Source organism: Pygocentrus nattereri, chromosome 26, assembly GCF_015220715.1.
Source record: "Pygocentrus nattereri isolate fPygNat1 chromosome 26, fPygNat1.pri, whole genome shotgun sequence".
NCBI lineage: Eukaryota > Metazoa > Chordata > Actinopteri > Characiformes > Serrasalmidae > Pygocentrus > Pygocentrus nattereri.
In genome coordinates this window covers 810802-824028 of record NC_051236.1, presented here as the reverse complement: position 1 = coordinate 824028, position 13227 = coordinate 810802, and the positions used below count along the sequence as shown (strand labels likewise).

The 13227-nt window shown below is 38.8% G+C and overlaps 1 protein-coding gene across 1 annotated transcript; it reads left to right on the top strand.

Annotated features, from left to right (window-relative positions):
- Positions 1-388: 388 nt before the first annotated feature.
- On the top strand, positions 389-11745 carry tnfrsf18 (tumor necrosis factor receptor superfamily, member 18). The gene is made up of 6 exons (XM_017691782.1): positions 389-524; positions 842-1006; positions 5392-5479; positions 5588-5658; positions 9694-9813; positions 11128-11745. Exons 1-6 carry the CDS (start codon positions 395-397, stop codon positions 11256-11258), a joined length of 705 nt encoding a protein of 234 aa, XP_017547271.1. The 5' UTR covers positions 389-394; the 3' UTR covers positions 11259-11745.
- The last annotated feature ends 1482 nt before the right edge of the window (positions 11746-13227 follow it).

Below are 13227 nucleotides of genomic sequence, written 5' to 3'. Positions count from 1 at the left end.
CAGGACTACTTATGTCTGCCTGGCTGAAGCTCAGAAAAAATTCAGAAAGCAGTGATAACTATTTAATTGATATCCGAAACTCTGAAACTCACACAGAAACCCTTTTCTGTTTACATTCCTCCAAAAAAAATCTCTTTCATGGTCATAAGACATTATCTTTTGTTGCCAGGGGGTGTTTATAGTCATATTTGTCACATGGAGAGATGAACGGCCCCAGCCAGCCCCTCCCCAACCACAAGCATCAGTCTCTGTTTCTTACTAACCTTGTCATGTTCCAGCTTGTTATTTGTGGGCAGGATGAACTGAAAGCACTGAAAGACGTCACACAGCCAAAACATAAAAGGCCACCCGCAGCCACAAAGCAGCTCACATCGTCTGTGAACAGGTTCCTAATATGGACAGTGCAAAGCTTGGACTGAAGCTGTTTGCCGTGGGCTGTTTCTTCTCTATGTGCCTGGCTGTTGACTGTAACTGGAAGACTCATTATGAATATAGAGGGAACTGCTGTCTGGCGTGTCCGGCAGGTAAGACCATTACTATTACTGTAAACTACAGAGTATATAAGTTATAATAATGGTCAATTTTAGCTATTTTTGTTTGTCTCTTGTAATATGGGAGCACTATTACAGTGCAGCTGTGACTGGAAGAATAATAAAGCAATATCACATAAAGCAACAACACAATGACTCTTGTAATATGGGAACGTTGCTATAAAACAGCAATTACCATTGACTTAAGGTGTCTTGGTCTTCTTGGTATGGACATTACAATGGTACTGGAACTCAACTCTTTGCCAGCATCTACTTTTAAGTAACCCTCATCATCTGGCTGGATTCTACAGGTAAATATCACAAAGAACCCTGCACCAGTCATTGTGAGGATTGCCCAGAAACCGCTACTAACACCAGGTGCGCCTGCAGTGACAACCCCTTGTGTAGTGATGATCGGTGTTCTGAATGCGAACCCAGACCGCGGTGCCAGCGCGGAGAAGAACTCAGGAGAACAGGTAAAGACAGAACCGTTTCCTTTTGCTCTGAGTAAGAAATTCCGTAGGGTGGTGACTCCTGACCTATGCGGGTGGGCATATTAATCTTCTGATAGTTAGAGCCTGGGTGTCATAGCAGGGAACATATGCAGCTGTGGTCAGGCCACTGTTTGCGGTCTGAAGTGGAACCTTTTTTTATTCCTACTCTAACCATGGGGGCGTGTGTAGATAGGGGTGATAATCAGGTGTGAAATTGAAATGGACATGAAAAACGAACAGAAAATACATTTCATGGAAGTGTAGATGGTGATCTGATGTGTCCTGAGGTGTCTTAGTCCTGCAGTGTCTGCTTAACCCTCATGTTCTGTTGAGACTGGCTTTACTTACTCGTTGTCTGGGGTGCCAGAGACCCTGGTGCTGTAAGTAAACAGAAAGGAACTCAGGTCAAGTCCTTTGAGCCTTAGTGCTCCTCAGTAAATAGAATGTAATGGAAGAGTTTCATTCCAAAAATGTACATAAAACAGGCTTCTGAAAAGAATAACAGCTGACATATAAGAGAAAATACATTTTTATTTGTCTAATGAAAGTGGTATTAATCATATTACACAACTGATATCTCTTGTATGTGTAAAGCCCACTCCCAATATCAAAGTGGTCTACGATGTGTTGGCCCAGATCATCAAGTTATCGTCACTTGGATGCAGAAATGTCTGCTGGACAACTTGCTGACGACCTTGCTTGGGTGGTCAGGGAACTTTTTTTTACAATATATGGTTAGATGAGAGTTGTGCGGCACCATGTTGGCAGCTATTACTACAATAGAGACACAGAAAAATAGCAAGATTGCACACACAACAACCAAAGCACACGTCAACATAAACTGAAAAAAAAAAAAAACAATGCAACTTTTCCTCGTGAAGGTAGATAAACGGCAGTTAGTTGGACAGTTGCCAAGCAGGGACTGAAGGAAAAAATTATGCAGACGTTCAAAGATGTAGAGAGCATCTGGATCATGATGTGCAGTATCAGAAACGCAGTAATAAATCAGAGGTGATGTCATTTTTCCCCACCATGCCACTTGGAAAGTTTCCACCATGAGTCAAAACAGCTGGAGAGACTTTTTCATAGTTGGCCTTTGCCCCCCCCAACCACCACCACCACCACGTAAAACCCATAGGCTGATCCAGGTCTGATAAGCCAGTATAGCAATGCATGTCTAAGAAAGGTGCTGAAACTATACATGTACAAATGTATAGTGCATAGACATCAATCAAATCACTACCCGTCACGTTTCATTGCAGGAAGACACAAAACATGTCAGTGAACTCAGTGAATCCGTTATTTGTATTTGAGAATAAATGCATTTTTAGTGTTTATGCTTTTTAGAGAAACGCATAGCCCAATCTCTGCTGCTGCTGCTCTAAGCTTATGATCTTTTATGTGCCATTGATAGAAAAAAAAACATTGTGCGGTCATTTCCATTGATCTCCCTAAAGCCTTTAATACAGTTCATCATCCCACACTTTACAAAATGTCTACAAAAAATTGGTTTTGACCACAGGGCTACCAACCGGATTAGAAATGATCTCTCTGAGGGACAGCAACGTGTGGCCCTGGGTCAAAGGAAAGCAAAGCTACAACTGATAATTAAGGGGGTCCCTCAAGGTTCGATCCTCAGACCAGCATTATTTAAAATCCAGACTAATGACATTGCCACCTCTGCTGTCGATCACAAAGTACATTTACATGCCGATAACTTGCTCTTGTTCTGCTCAGCTCTCTATACTGGTACTGCAGAGGAAACCTTCTTTTAATGCCCTACAAATGGCTTTTTACAATCATAAACTAGTTTTAAATGTTAAGTCATGTTTTAATGTCACGACCCTGAAGGGATCTGACATTGAAAGAGTTAGTGAGTATAGGTATCTTGGCATATGGCTGGACGACAAATGCACTTTTAAGTACCAGGTTAACAAGCTAACAAGTAAACTGAGGCAAAAACTTGGGTTTTCTGTATTGAAACAAAGCAGGTTCCCCAATGGAAAACACAAGGAAACAGGTTGTTGAAGCAGGACTGTTGTCTCTTATGGATCGTGGTGATGTGATATACAGTTATGCATCTGTAACTCCTCTAAAATCTAGATACTGTAAACCACTCTGCTTTAAGTTTTATTACTGGTGAACCACACAGACCCATCACTGTATACGCTATGAAACGGTCGGCTGGTCATCTCTGGCCTTTCATCGGGAGACACATTGGCTTCTTTTTATCTATAAAGCGTTTACTGGCCATCTGCCATTGTACATCACAAAACTGCTCAGTGTAAATAATGTAATTTATTAGACTCGGTCCAGTGACTGGATCACCCTTCAGGTGTCCAGAGGTTTTAGTGAACTGGGAAAATCTGCTATTAGCTGCAGTGCACCAGCGAGCTGGAATCCAGTACCAGAAACTGCAAAACTTTGCTCGCTTGTGTCTTTTGAACAGTTTTAGTTTCTAATCCTCAACTAATCAGCCTGCAACTGTTTTAGTTGTCATTTTAGTTAACTTTTAGTACGATTTTGGTATGTTTTAGTTATCATGTCATTTTTATTATTCTTTTTATTTATTTGACTATCAACTTTTACTTCTTAGCTACTGCCAAAGTTGTTGTTTACATTATTTATTTATTTATTTATTTATTTCATTAACTTTTTAAAAAATATTTTATCCCTATTTGATATGTGGCACAGTGGGTAGCGCTGTCAGATTTATTTATTTATTTCATTAACTTTTTAAAAAATATTTTATCCCTATTTGATATTTGGCACAGTGGGTAGCGCTGTCAGATCACAGCAATAAGAGTCTGGGTTTGATTCCCGGCCTGGGTAACCCGGGTCCTCTCTGTGTGGAGTTAGCATGTTCTCCCCATGGGTTTCCTCCCACAGTCCAAATACATGCGGTGAGGCCAACTGGACACGCTAAATTGCCCCCAGGTATGAATGTGTGTGTGTGTGACAGCGATGGACTGACGAATTGTTCAAGTTGTTTCTTTCCATCTGCCCAATGACCGCTGAGATGGGCTCCAGCTTACCCGTTGACCCAGGAGGATCAGCGGCTTAGATAATGAGTGTGTGTTATCTGTTATTTATTAAGTTATTATATTATTGAAATTTTAATGGTCTGATTGGATTGACTTTTTACTATTAAATTCACTATTATTATTATTATTATTTATTTTTTATAATTATTACTTTTTGTAGTATTTGGTATGTTTTTACCACCCATTTGTTTTCAATCACGGATTTGTGCATTGGTCTCTCTCAGTGTACTCCGAATTAAAATAAATGTTGATTAATTATCGCGCTATTCTGAAACACGAGCGCCTGAGTGCAAGCGCGTTGTTAAAGACGGGGCTCTATAGTTAACTATGTCAGTTACTCTAGGTGACCATCACTGCTCTAGATGCAAACTAGGTCGAGAATTTTTCAGACAAATTACATTTATGGCATTTAGCAGGCGCTCTTATACAGAGTGACTTACAATTTCATCATTTTTACACAGGTAGGCAAAGGCAGTGTTCGGAGTCTTGCCCAAGGACTCATGTTGGTATAGTGTAGGGTGCTGCCCAGGCAGGGGACTGAACCCCTATTTGAAAACATATAAGGCAGAGGTTTTACTCAAAACACCGTATCAACAAATAACATGTCACATATGAAGCCCATAAGGGTCTTTGATTTATTATTTTTTTTAAAGATTTTTTAAAGATTACATTGCAATAGTTTTGTAAATACAGTGGAAGCTGCAAGGGAACACAAAAGTACTGCAAAAGAACGCAAGGTGGTTGCAATATTTTTTGTGCAGTGGCACTTTGGGGACTATTATAATTTATGCACAAAGTTAGTAAAACATTTTAATTTCCTTTTCCTCGGATACCTGGATATCCTGAACTATCATGGATACTTGATCTCAATAATGAACCTCAAAAAGGAGGTTTAATACTGAATACACAATACTTTACACAAGTTTTAGGCGTCTGTTAAAACTAATTATCTGGGCAGTAAGTGTTTATTTGCTCAGAAAAAAAAAACACTAATATTACAACCATACATATATATATATATAAATATACAACGATAAGTTGTATTAATGCAACAAGTGGTGATTTTACGTGTGCTGCTGATGGAATGTTACAAGATATCTTCTACTTTGAGAACAAAGAAATCCCACCTACTTTTACTGCTTTGATGTTCGCATTCACTCTGTTACATTGTCCAGACAACATTAAACAATGCGCCTTTTGAACAGTACTGTAGGTCTAAAAATAAAGATATGATTATCTTACTGATTATTTCTGTAAATGGCACCAATGTCTGCTGATAAACCTCATTAACTGACAGCTTTTCTTCTGTTGGACTTTTTATAGGTGCCTTTTCTTTCACTTATGTTTGCGAACCATGCCAAGACAACATGTACAGCGATGCTGAGGACAGCATGTGTGAGCCCATAGTAAAGTAAGTCACAGTAAAGAGAAAAAACGATTCTAAACATTGAAACTATCTTGCTTCTTCTTGTTAAGTGTTCTGGCATCTTTACTGAAAACACTGTGTTGCTGGTAACAGCTGCAGAAAGCTCGGTTTGGGTGAGCTCTTCCCTGGAAACAGGACGCACAACGCGAGATGCGGTTGGCAAGGTCAGTGCCTTTTATCAGTCTGCCATGTTGTGGATGATGTTAAAGTTTTATTCAAATGAATTACCGTCATCATATCACTATGAGGGATTAGCAGCTTTAACGGTAGAATTGATCTGTTGGAATGCATTCAAGGAAGTAATGGCCTTCGCAGTTTAGAGCAGAACCGCAGTTTAGTATCTAGTTCATCTGCTGATCTAAGCTCTCAGATATCAGCACCTACTGTGTCTCTGCTTTTGAGAGGAGCTGTTTACAGCAGTGTTGCTGTCATTCTGAGCTGAGCTGTGCACGTGAGTATGACATTGCCCTAAAAGTGCATGCTGTTCAGTATCTGATTAGATAACTTCACATATACACGAAAACCTCTGAAACCTATGAAAAGATAATTTTCTCTGCCATATCGTGCACCATATAATCGCTGCAAACATCTCCTTTTCTGTTTTTCACTTTTTCGCAGCATTTGAAAATGGCAGGTGTCCTTCAAATCGTACGAACATTTCATTTACATTTACATTTACAGCATTTAGCAGACGATCTTATCCAGAGCGACTTACAAGAAGAGCTTTGTCAATCTAGAGAAAGTATCTTTACTAGTTACCAACAGGTTAGAGAGAAAGACGGTCCTGAGCTCAGATACTGATAGAAACTAATGTCACTGCAGACACCAAGAGAAAAAGAACCAGAGTTGAACGCAGAACTCTGCGCCATTCAATGCAATACAATAACAATAAGATACAATACAATAAATAAAATAAGTGCAGCTTATAGTTCAGTGCTGATTTAAGTGCTGTGTAAAGAGACGAGTCTTCAGTCTGCGTTTGAAGACCGTGAGACACTCTGCTGTTCGGACAGCCAGTTGGAGTTCATTCCACCACCTGGGTGCCAGCACAGATTATGATATTAAATATTAAATATTAATTATGAACAGACCAACAGAAAAAACTTGTTGCGTTAATATTCTTTTCATTTCTCGCACATGTGAGGTTTGATGCCCACGTTCTACCCTTTTTTCACTGGTATCAGAACAAAACCTCATATCTCCATTGCTGATATTTTCAGTTAATACCTGTCGTCCTTCAGATTGTATTTAAACTTCATGATGAACGGACCAAAAGTCCGAAAATGGCCCAAAATGACTTGGAAAAACTCTGGTTCCTTTGATTTACATGAATAGTATTTTTTTCCTTTTCCTGATAAGTTACCATTTTAGAGATCCGAGCTTTTGTTCCAACAACAGCGATATATGTACAACCCCATAAAACTGATGTGCAATGTAAACCATATTTTCAAAGCAAATTGCTACACAGACAACATATCAAACGTTGAAACTGAAAATCTTTTTGAAAAATATTTGCCCATTTTGAATTTGATGCCAACATGTTCCATAAAAGTCTGTGTACCACTGCGTTTCATCGCCTCCTCTCTTAACAACACTCTGTAAGTGAGAAGACCAGCTTTAACTTGCATTAGTGGATGCAGTGAAGACGTGTTTCTGAGCCCATGCAGTGATTTCCAGTACAAAACCGTGTCTGTTTTTAAGATCACAGCCAGGAAATACTGGTTTTTGATCTTGTCCCTTGCATCCAGAGATTTCTCCAGATTCTCTGAACCTTTTAATGTTATTATGCACCGGAGACGATAAAAAGCAACAACTTTTTGTGGTGAACTCCTTCTCATCTTTACCTCTGAAAGACTCGGCCTCTCTGAGATGCTCTTTTTATACCCAGTCATGTTACTGACCTGTTGCTAATCAACCACCAGGTATTTGTTTAGGATTACACAACTGAACAAGCCTTTACCAAATTTTTCAGTTTCAACATTTGATGTTTTGCCTTTGTACTATTTTCAATGAAATCTAGGGTTTAAATGATTTGCACATCATTGCATTTTGCTTTTATTTATATTTTGCACAGCGCCCGATTTTTGATGGAAGGTTTATATATACATATATATGTGTGTGTGTTCCCATCAAAGTTTGGGCACTGTGCAAAATATAAATAAAAGCTAAATTTATATGTGTGTGTGTGTGTGTGTGTGTGTGTGTGTGTGTGTGTGTGTGTGTGTGTGAGATGAACAGACTAAAAGAAATGACCCAAAAGAACTTGGAAAATTTCTCATTCCATTGACTTACATAAAAAATAAAGTGTGTTTTTATATATCACTACTGTCGGAACAAAACCTCGTATCTCCAAAATGGTAACTTTACAGGAGAAGGAGAGAAACTACTTTACTTTTAATTTAAATCAATGGAACCAGACTTTTCTCTTGTTTTGGGCCGCATCTTTTGGTCCATTCATCATGAAATTTACACACGGTGTAGAAAACAACAGGTAGTTTCAGATTATATCAAAAACTGAAAAACGTCAAAATTGGAGATATGAGAGTTGTTTGTTATATTTTATATAGAGAGAGAGAGAGAGAGAGAGAGAGTTTCAGATTGTGAGAGAGAGAGAGAGAGAGAGAGAGAGAGAGAGATAGAGAGAGATTCATTTCACATGACAATTTACGCCAATGTTTAATCATTACACAGGCTGCTTTTGCTACTTTAAGGCAGATACACAGTTTGGGCGCTCCTGGTTAAATGCTAAGTTGATGTGAAAATGAGTTCATCCTCTATGGAGAGCACAGTTACTGTTAATTTGCTTTATTGTTACTGTTAATTTAACATATCGGGGTAAAATGTAACATAAAATGTGGCCTGTGCAAAGTTTACAGCACATTAAGTATGTTATGTTTTCATTAGTCAATATGTTATATTCAGCAAATAAAACTGTGCTCTATGAATGACAGAAAAAAAACAATTTATTGACTTTTATCTTCATTCAAAACATGTAATCTGACTAAGGGAGCCCAAATGTTTGCATAGGACTGTAAGTAAATGAGCTCTGACCTGAATGGCTGTCTTTAATTGAATTGAGCTGTCTTGGCTGAAACACTGCTAAACTGCTGGAGGATAATTAGGTGGATTTATGCTTTGGCCGAAAGGAAAATGGGTAAATGCTTTGCTTTCTGTGATATCAGGCTGTACCTGCTTAGTTTCCGTATTTGGACTGGAAATTCGAATGATGCATTTTGAAACTTTTGCAGTGTTTACCTACCACATCAAATCCTTCCTTATACTGTGAAGGAACTTTTGGTTTTCTCTGAGATTCGGGCCGTTTAATTACAATGTTTCTGCTCAGAAGTCGAGGTTAAAGTTATACCTGGGGTCAGACAGGAAGGTTATGTCCTAATAAGAAAGGGTCCGATTTACTGAAATAGAAATAAATGTTGAGTGATACAGCAATGAGTACGAATGTCCTCAACTAACCAACAATTCAATTTTTCTTCTTTTGCTATTCAGAATTATAGATCCTTGTGATCTTGTGAATGCTCTCATAAGATCTTTGTCTGATGTGAATGCTCTCATAAGATCTTTATCTGATGTGAATGCTCTCATAAGATCTTTGTATGATGTGAATGCTCCCATAAGATCTTTATCTGATGTGAATGCTCTCATAAGATCTTTATCTGATGTGAATGCTCTCATAAGATCTTTATCTGATGTGAATGCTCTCATAAGATCTTTGTATGATGTGAATGCTCCCATAAGATCTTTATCTGATGTGAATGCTCTCATAAGATCTTTATCTGATGTGAATGCTCTCATAAGATCTTTGTATGATGTGAATGCTCTCATAAGATCTTTGTATGATGTGAATGCTCTCATAAGATCTTTGTATGATGTGAATGCTCTCATAAGATCTTTGTATGATGTGAATGCTCTCATAAGATCTTTGTATGATGTGAATGCTCTCATAAGATCTTTATCTGATGTGAATGCTCTCATAAGATCTTTGTATGATGTGAATGCTCTCATAAGATCTTTGTCTGTTGTGAATGCTCCCATAAGATCTTTATCTGATGTGAATGCTCTCATAAGATCTTTGTATGATGTGAATGCTTTCCCAAGACCTTTTTTGAATGCCATTCTAAGTGGCTGTGACTACCCTGGTATTTGTGACCCTTAACCCTTAACTGATTCTTAATTGCCCACAGATTCGGATCAACTGACTCATAAGGTCATAATAGTGTGCTTAGCCATCAATGGGGTGATCTGCCTGGTGCTGCTAATTAATGCCTGCCTTCAAAGGTCTACAGACAAGAGAAAGAAGTACAGTAAGTTGATATCAAACGTTTTTGAGTTTTTTCAGTTTCATGAGGACTGGATTCTCACCAATTACTGATGGTCAGTGGTGGACAGTAACTGAGTAAATGTAATTAGTTTCTGTACTTTAGTATTTTTGGTGTATCTGTACTGAAGTTTCTCCGTTCTGGACTTTCTCCTTTCACTCCACTACATTTCAGAGTCTAATATCCGACTTTTTCCTCCTACATTTTGAGAAATCTGTCGTTCCTTTTGGTTTCTGTGTGTATGAAAACGTAACATGTCAAAACGAAAGAAGCGCAAAGCCAGAGCACCAATCAGGGCCCAGCGGTCACTTTGTTTAGAGCTGGTTTTGACCTGTTGGTCATACCGACCCAGTGCAGCACGCGGTTCAACGTCAGCGCAGCAGCGTAAAACTTTGGGAGAGTCTGTTCAACATAAATGATGAACTAACCTAACTTTGTGTAAATAGAGCTCAATATAGAAATATGTCCACATATGCAGTCGAGACTGACGCGGCTTTTTTCTGAATTTCTACAAACACCATTTCATTTTATAGTAAATGAGTTTGGGCTGGTTTATGTTTATGAACAGACGCCTACAGATCAACATAGTAAAGGAGCTCATCTGTGATCCTGAGTTTAAAGCCAGTTTTTATTCAACTTAAACTTGGAACTAAGTTGTAAATAAATCTGAAACTGAAACTTTGCTTGTGTGTAAAAAGTGATTTCAGAGCCACTCGGTTCTCCCTGATGGAAACTGTTTACCTTCAGTGTTTTGTGCTTCTGATCATTTTAATAGACGTCAGCGTCACTAATTAATGACGTTCTATTAAAAGACTGGTTTACCAAGAGAGACGCTGGAGGACTTTCACCTGAAATGAGTTCATGAAGCCAGTCTGGTTATAAAAATGATAACAGGACATCAGAGCCAGAATTACTCTTTTAGTACTTTTACTTTATACTTAAGTACATTTGAAAGGAAATACTTTAGTACTTTTACTTTATACTTAAGTACATTTGAAGGTAAATACTTTAGTACTTTTACTCAAGTGGAGGTCTAAAGGGAGGAAGTTCTACTTTTACTGGAGTGATATTTTACCTTGGGGGTCTCTACTTTAACTCAAGTACATGATTTGTGTACTTCGTCCACCTCTGCTGGATACTGAAGCTTTGTGTACGCTAATTTCAGAGAAAACAAATACGCCCAGATTTGATATGAACATCAAATACTCAAGCACTTTGGAAGCCATTGTGTCTGGGTTTACACAGAAACTGATGGTGTGAAATTGGAAATCCCACATTTGACTTTGTGTCTTTCTGCAGAACGCAGATCAACCGCACGCACGCTGGTCGTACCCTCTGAAGAATGCACGTGTAAACTCTCCAAGGAGGAAATGGGGGATGAGTGTGACAGTGACGTCTCTGACATCTCCACTTCAAAAGATGAAGTCTGAAGCAATGTTCCCCAGAATCTAGGATTACAGCTATGGCCAGCAGCACCGCTCAGGGGCCGATTCTGCAGAACTTGCTGTGTCATTGCACAGGGACTGACGGTTTACCTTGGAGGACTCTTAATCTTGTTCCTGTACCATTACACACGGAGAGAGTTGTGGAGATTTCTTCTTAAGGATTTGTTACGTGTTCCTTCAGGTTGGTAGGCGGTCCCAAAAAATCTTATATACCACTTTCCCCTTAATCCAGAACGGAGTAAATCAGCCAAGACATGTTTGATGTCCGAAGTTTTGCACTGGAATTACAAAGCTAATGCAGCTAATTGTAATTAAGTAATGGACATTTTATACCCAACCAATTAGCACTGTGCAAACTGTCTGCCTAAAGCATCCAGCTCTTGCCTCGAGATGTTAAAGAGACATTTTGTCTCAATTGAAAAAGGAAGTTCTCTGTATCTTTTGTCAACAAATGAACTCGCCTCTTACAGCAGTGGCTCAGTCGTCTCTGAAGTCAGATTTCTTGGTTTAACGTCTAGGAAATCCGCTTTCTGGTGCTGTATCTTGAAGAAAAAGTGCTTTCAAGTGGATTTAATTAGTTTTTTTTTTTGCTAGCTCGTTAATTTTGTAACTGATTTACAACATTACATAATAATTATAATAATAATAATTTGTGTTGATGCTAGCTAGAAACACAAAAGAATTTATTATACTCTGTATAATAACAGTTAGGTTAGATTTTAGGTTAGAAGTTAGATTCCCAATGACTATGTGATGCATTTGCATAATGCATGCTGGTTAATGTAGTTACAGAAGACTGAGAATGAAAACACAAAAAACAATACAGAATTATAAATCCTGCCAAACTGGTGAGATAGTAGTGTGCAGAACGTTACATAACACAGCAAATAACATATTAAATACTAATTTGAGGCCAGAGGACCGCTTTAGGTAACCTCAAGTAGATCTAGTAGCCAAAACAAGTATGATTTTAAGATGTCTTAACACAGTTCTTGCCAAAGACTTTAAGCGTGTTAGCTCAGAGAGGTTAGGTAGCTATGTATAAGTTCATTAAGATAATTTATGGCACTTCTGTAATGTTGTATAACTTGAAGTGAACTTTCCTGTTGTAAACTTTAAAAAATGATGTATAATTATGTCAATTATATATTGTCGCTGTCTAAAAAAACAAGTATCTCCACAATGGTAACTTTACAGAAGAGGGCAAAAACCTCCTTTACTTTTAATGTAAGTTAATGTAAAGATACAACCCCAATTCCAGTGAAGTTGGGACGTTGTGTAAAACATAAATAAAAACAGAATACGATGATTTGCAAATCCTTTTCAACCTATAATCAATTGAATCAATTAAAAACCCACATCATTCTGTAACGGATATTCCCACATGGGCTCAGGAACACTTCGGAAAACCACTGTCAGTGAACTCAGTTCGTCGCTCCGTCTACAAGTGCAGGTTAAAACTCTGCCATGCAAAGCGAAGCCACATATCAACACCACGCAGAAACGCCGCCGGCTTCTCTGGGCCGAGCTCATCTGAGATGGACTGACGCAGAGTGGAAAAGTGTCCTGTGGTCTGACGCGTCCACATTTCACACTGTTTCTGGAAATCATGGACGTCGTGTCCTCCGGGCCAAAGAGGAAAAGGACTGTCCGGATTGTTTTCAGCTCAAAGTTCAAAAGCCAGCATCTCTGATGGTGGGGGGGGGGTGTTAGTGCCCATGGCGCCAAATACGACAGCTGTACGACTGCTGAGCAACTGAAGCTGGACATCAAGCAGGAATGGGAAAGAATTCCACCTACAAAGCTTCAACAATCAGTGTCCTCAGTTCCCAAACGCTTATTGAGTGTTAAAGGAAAGGTGATGTAACACAGTGGGAAACACGCCCCTGTCCCAACTTCTCTGGAACGTGTTGCAGGCATCAAATTCAAAATGAGTGAATATTTGCAAAAAACA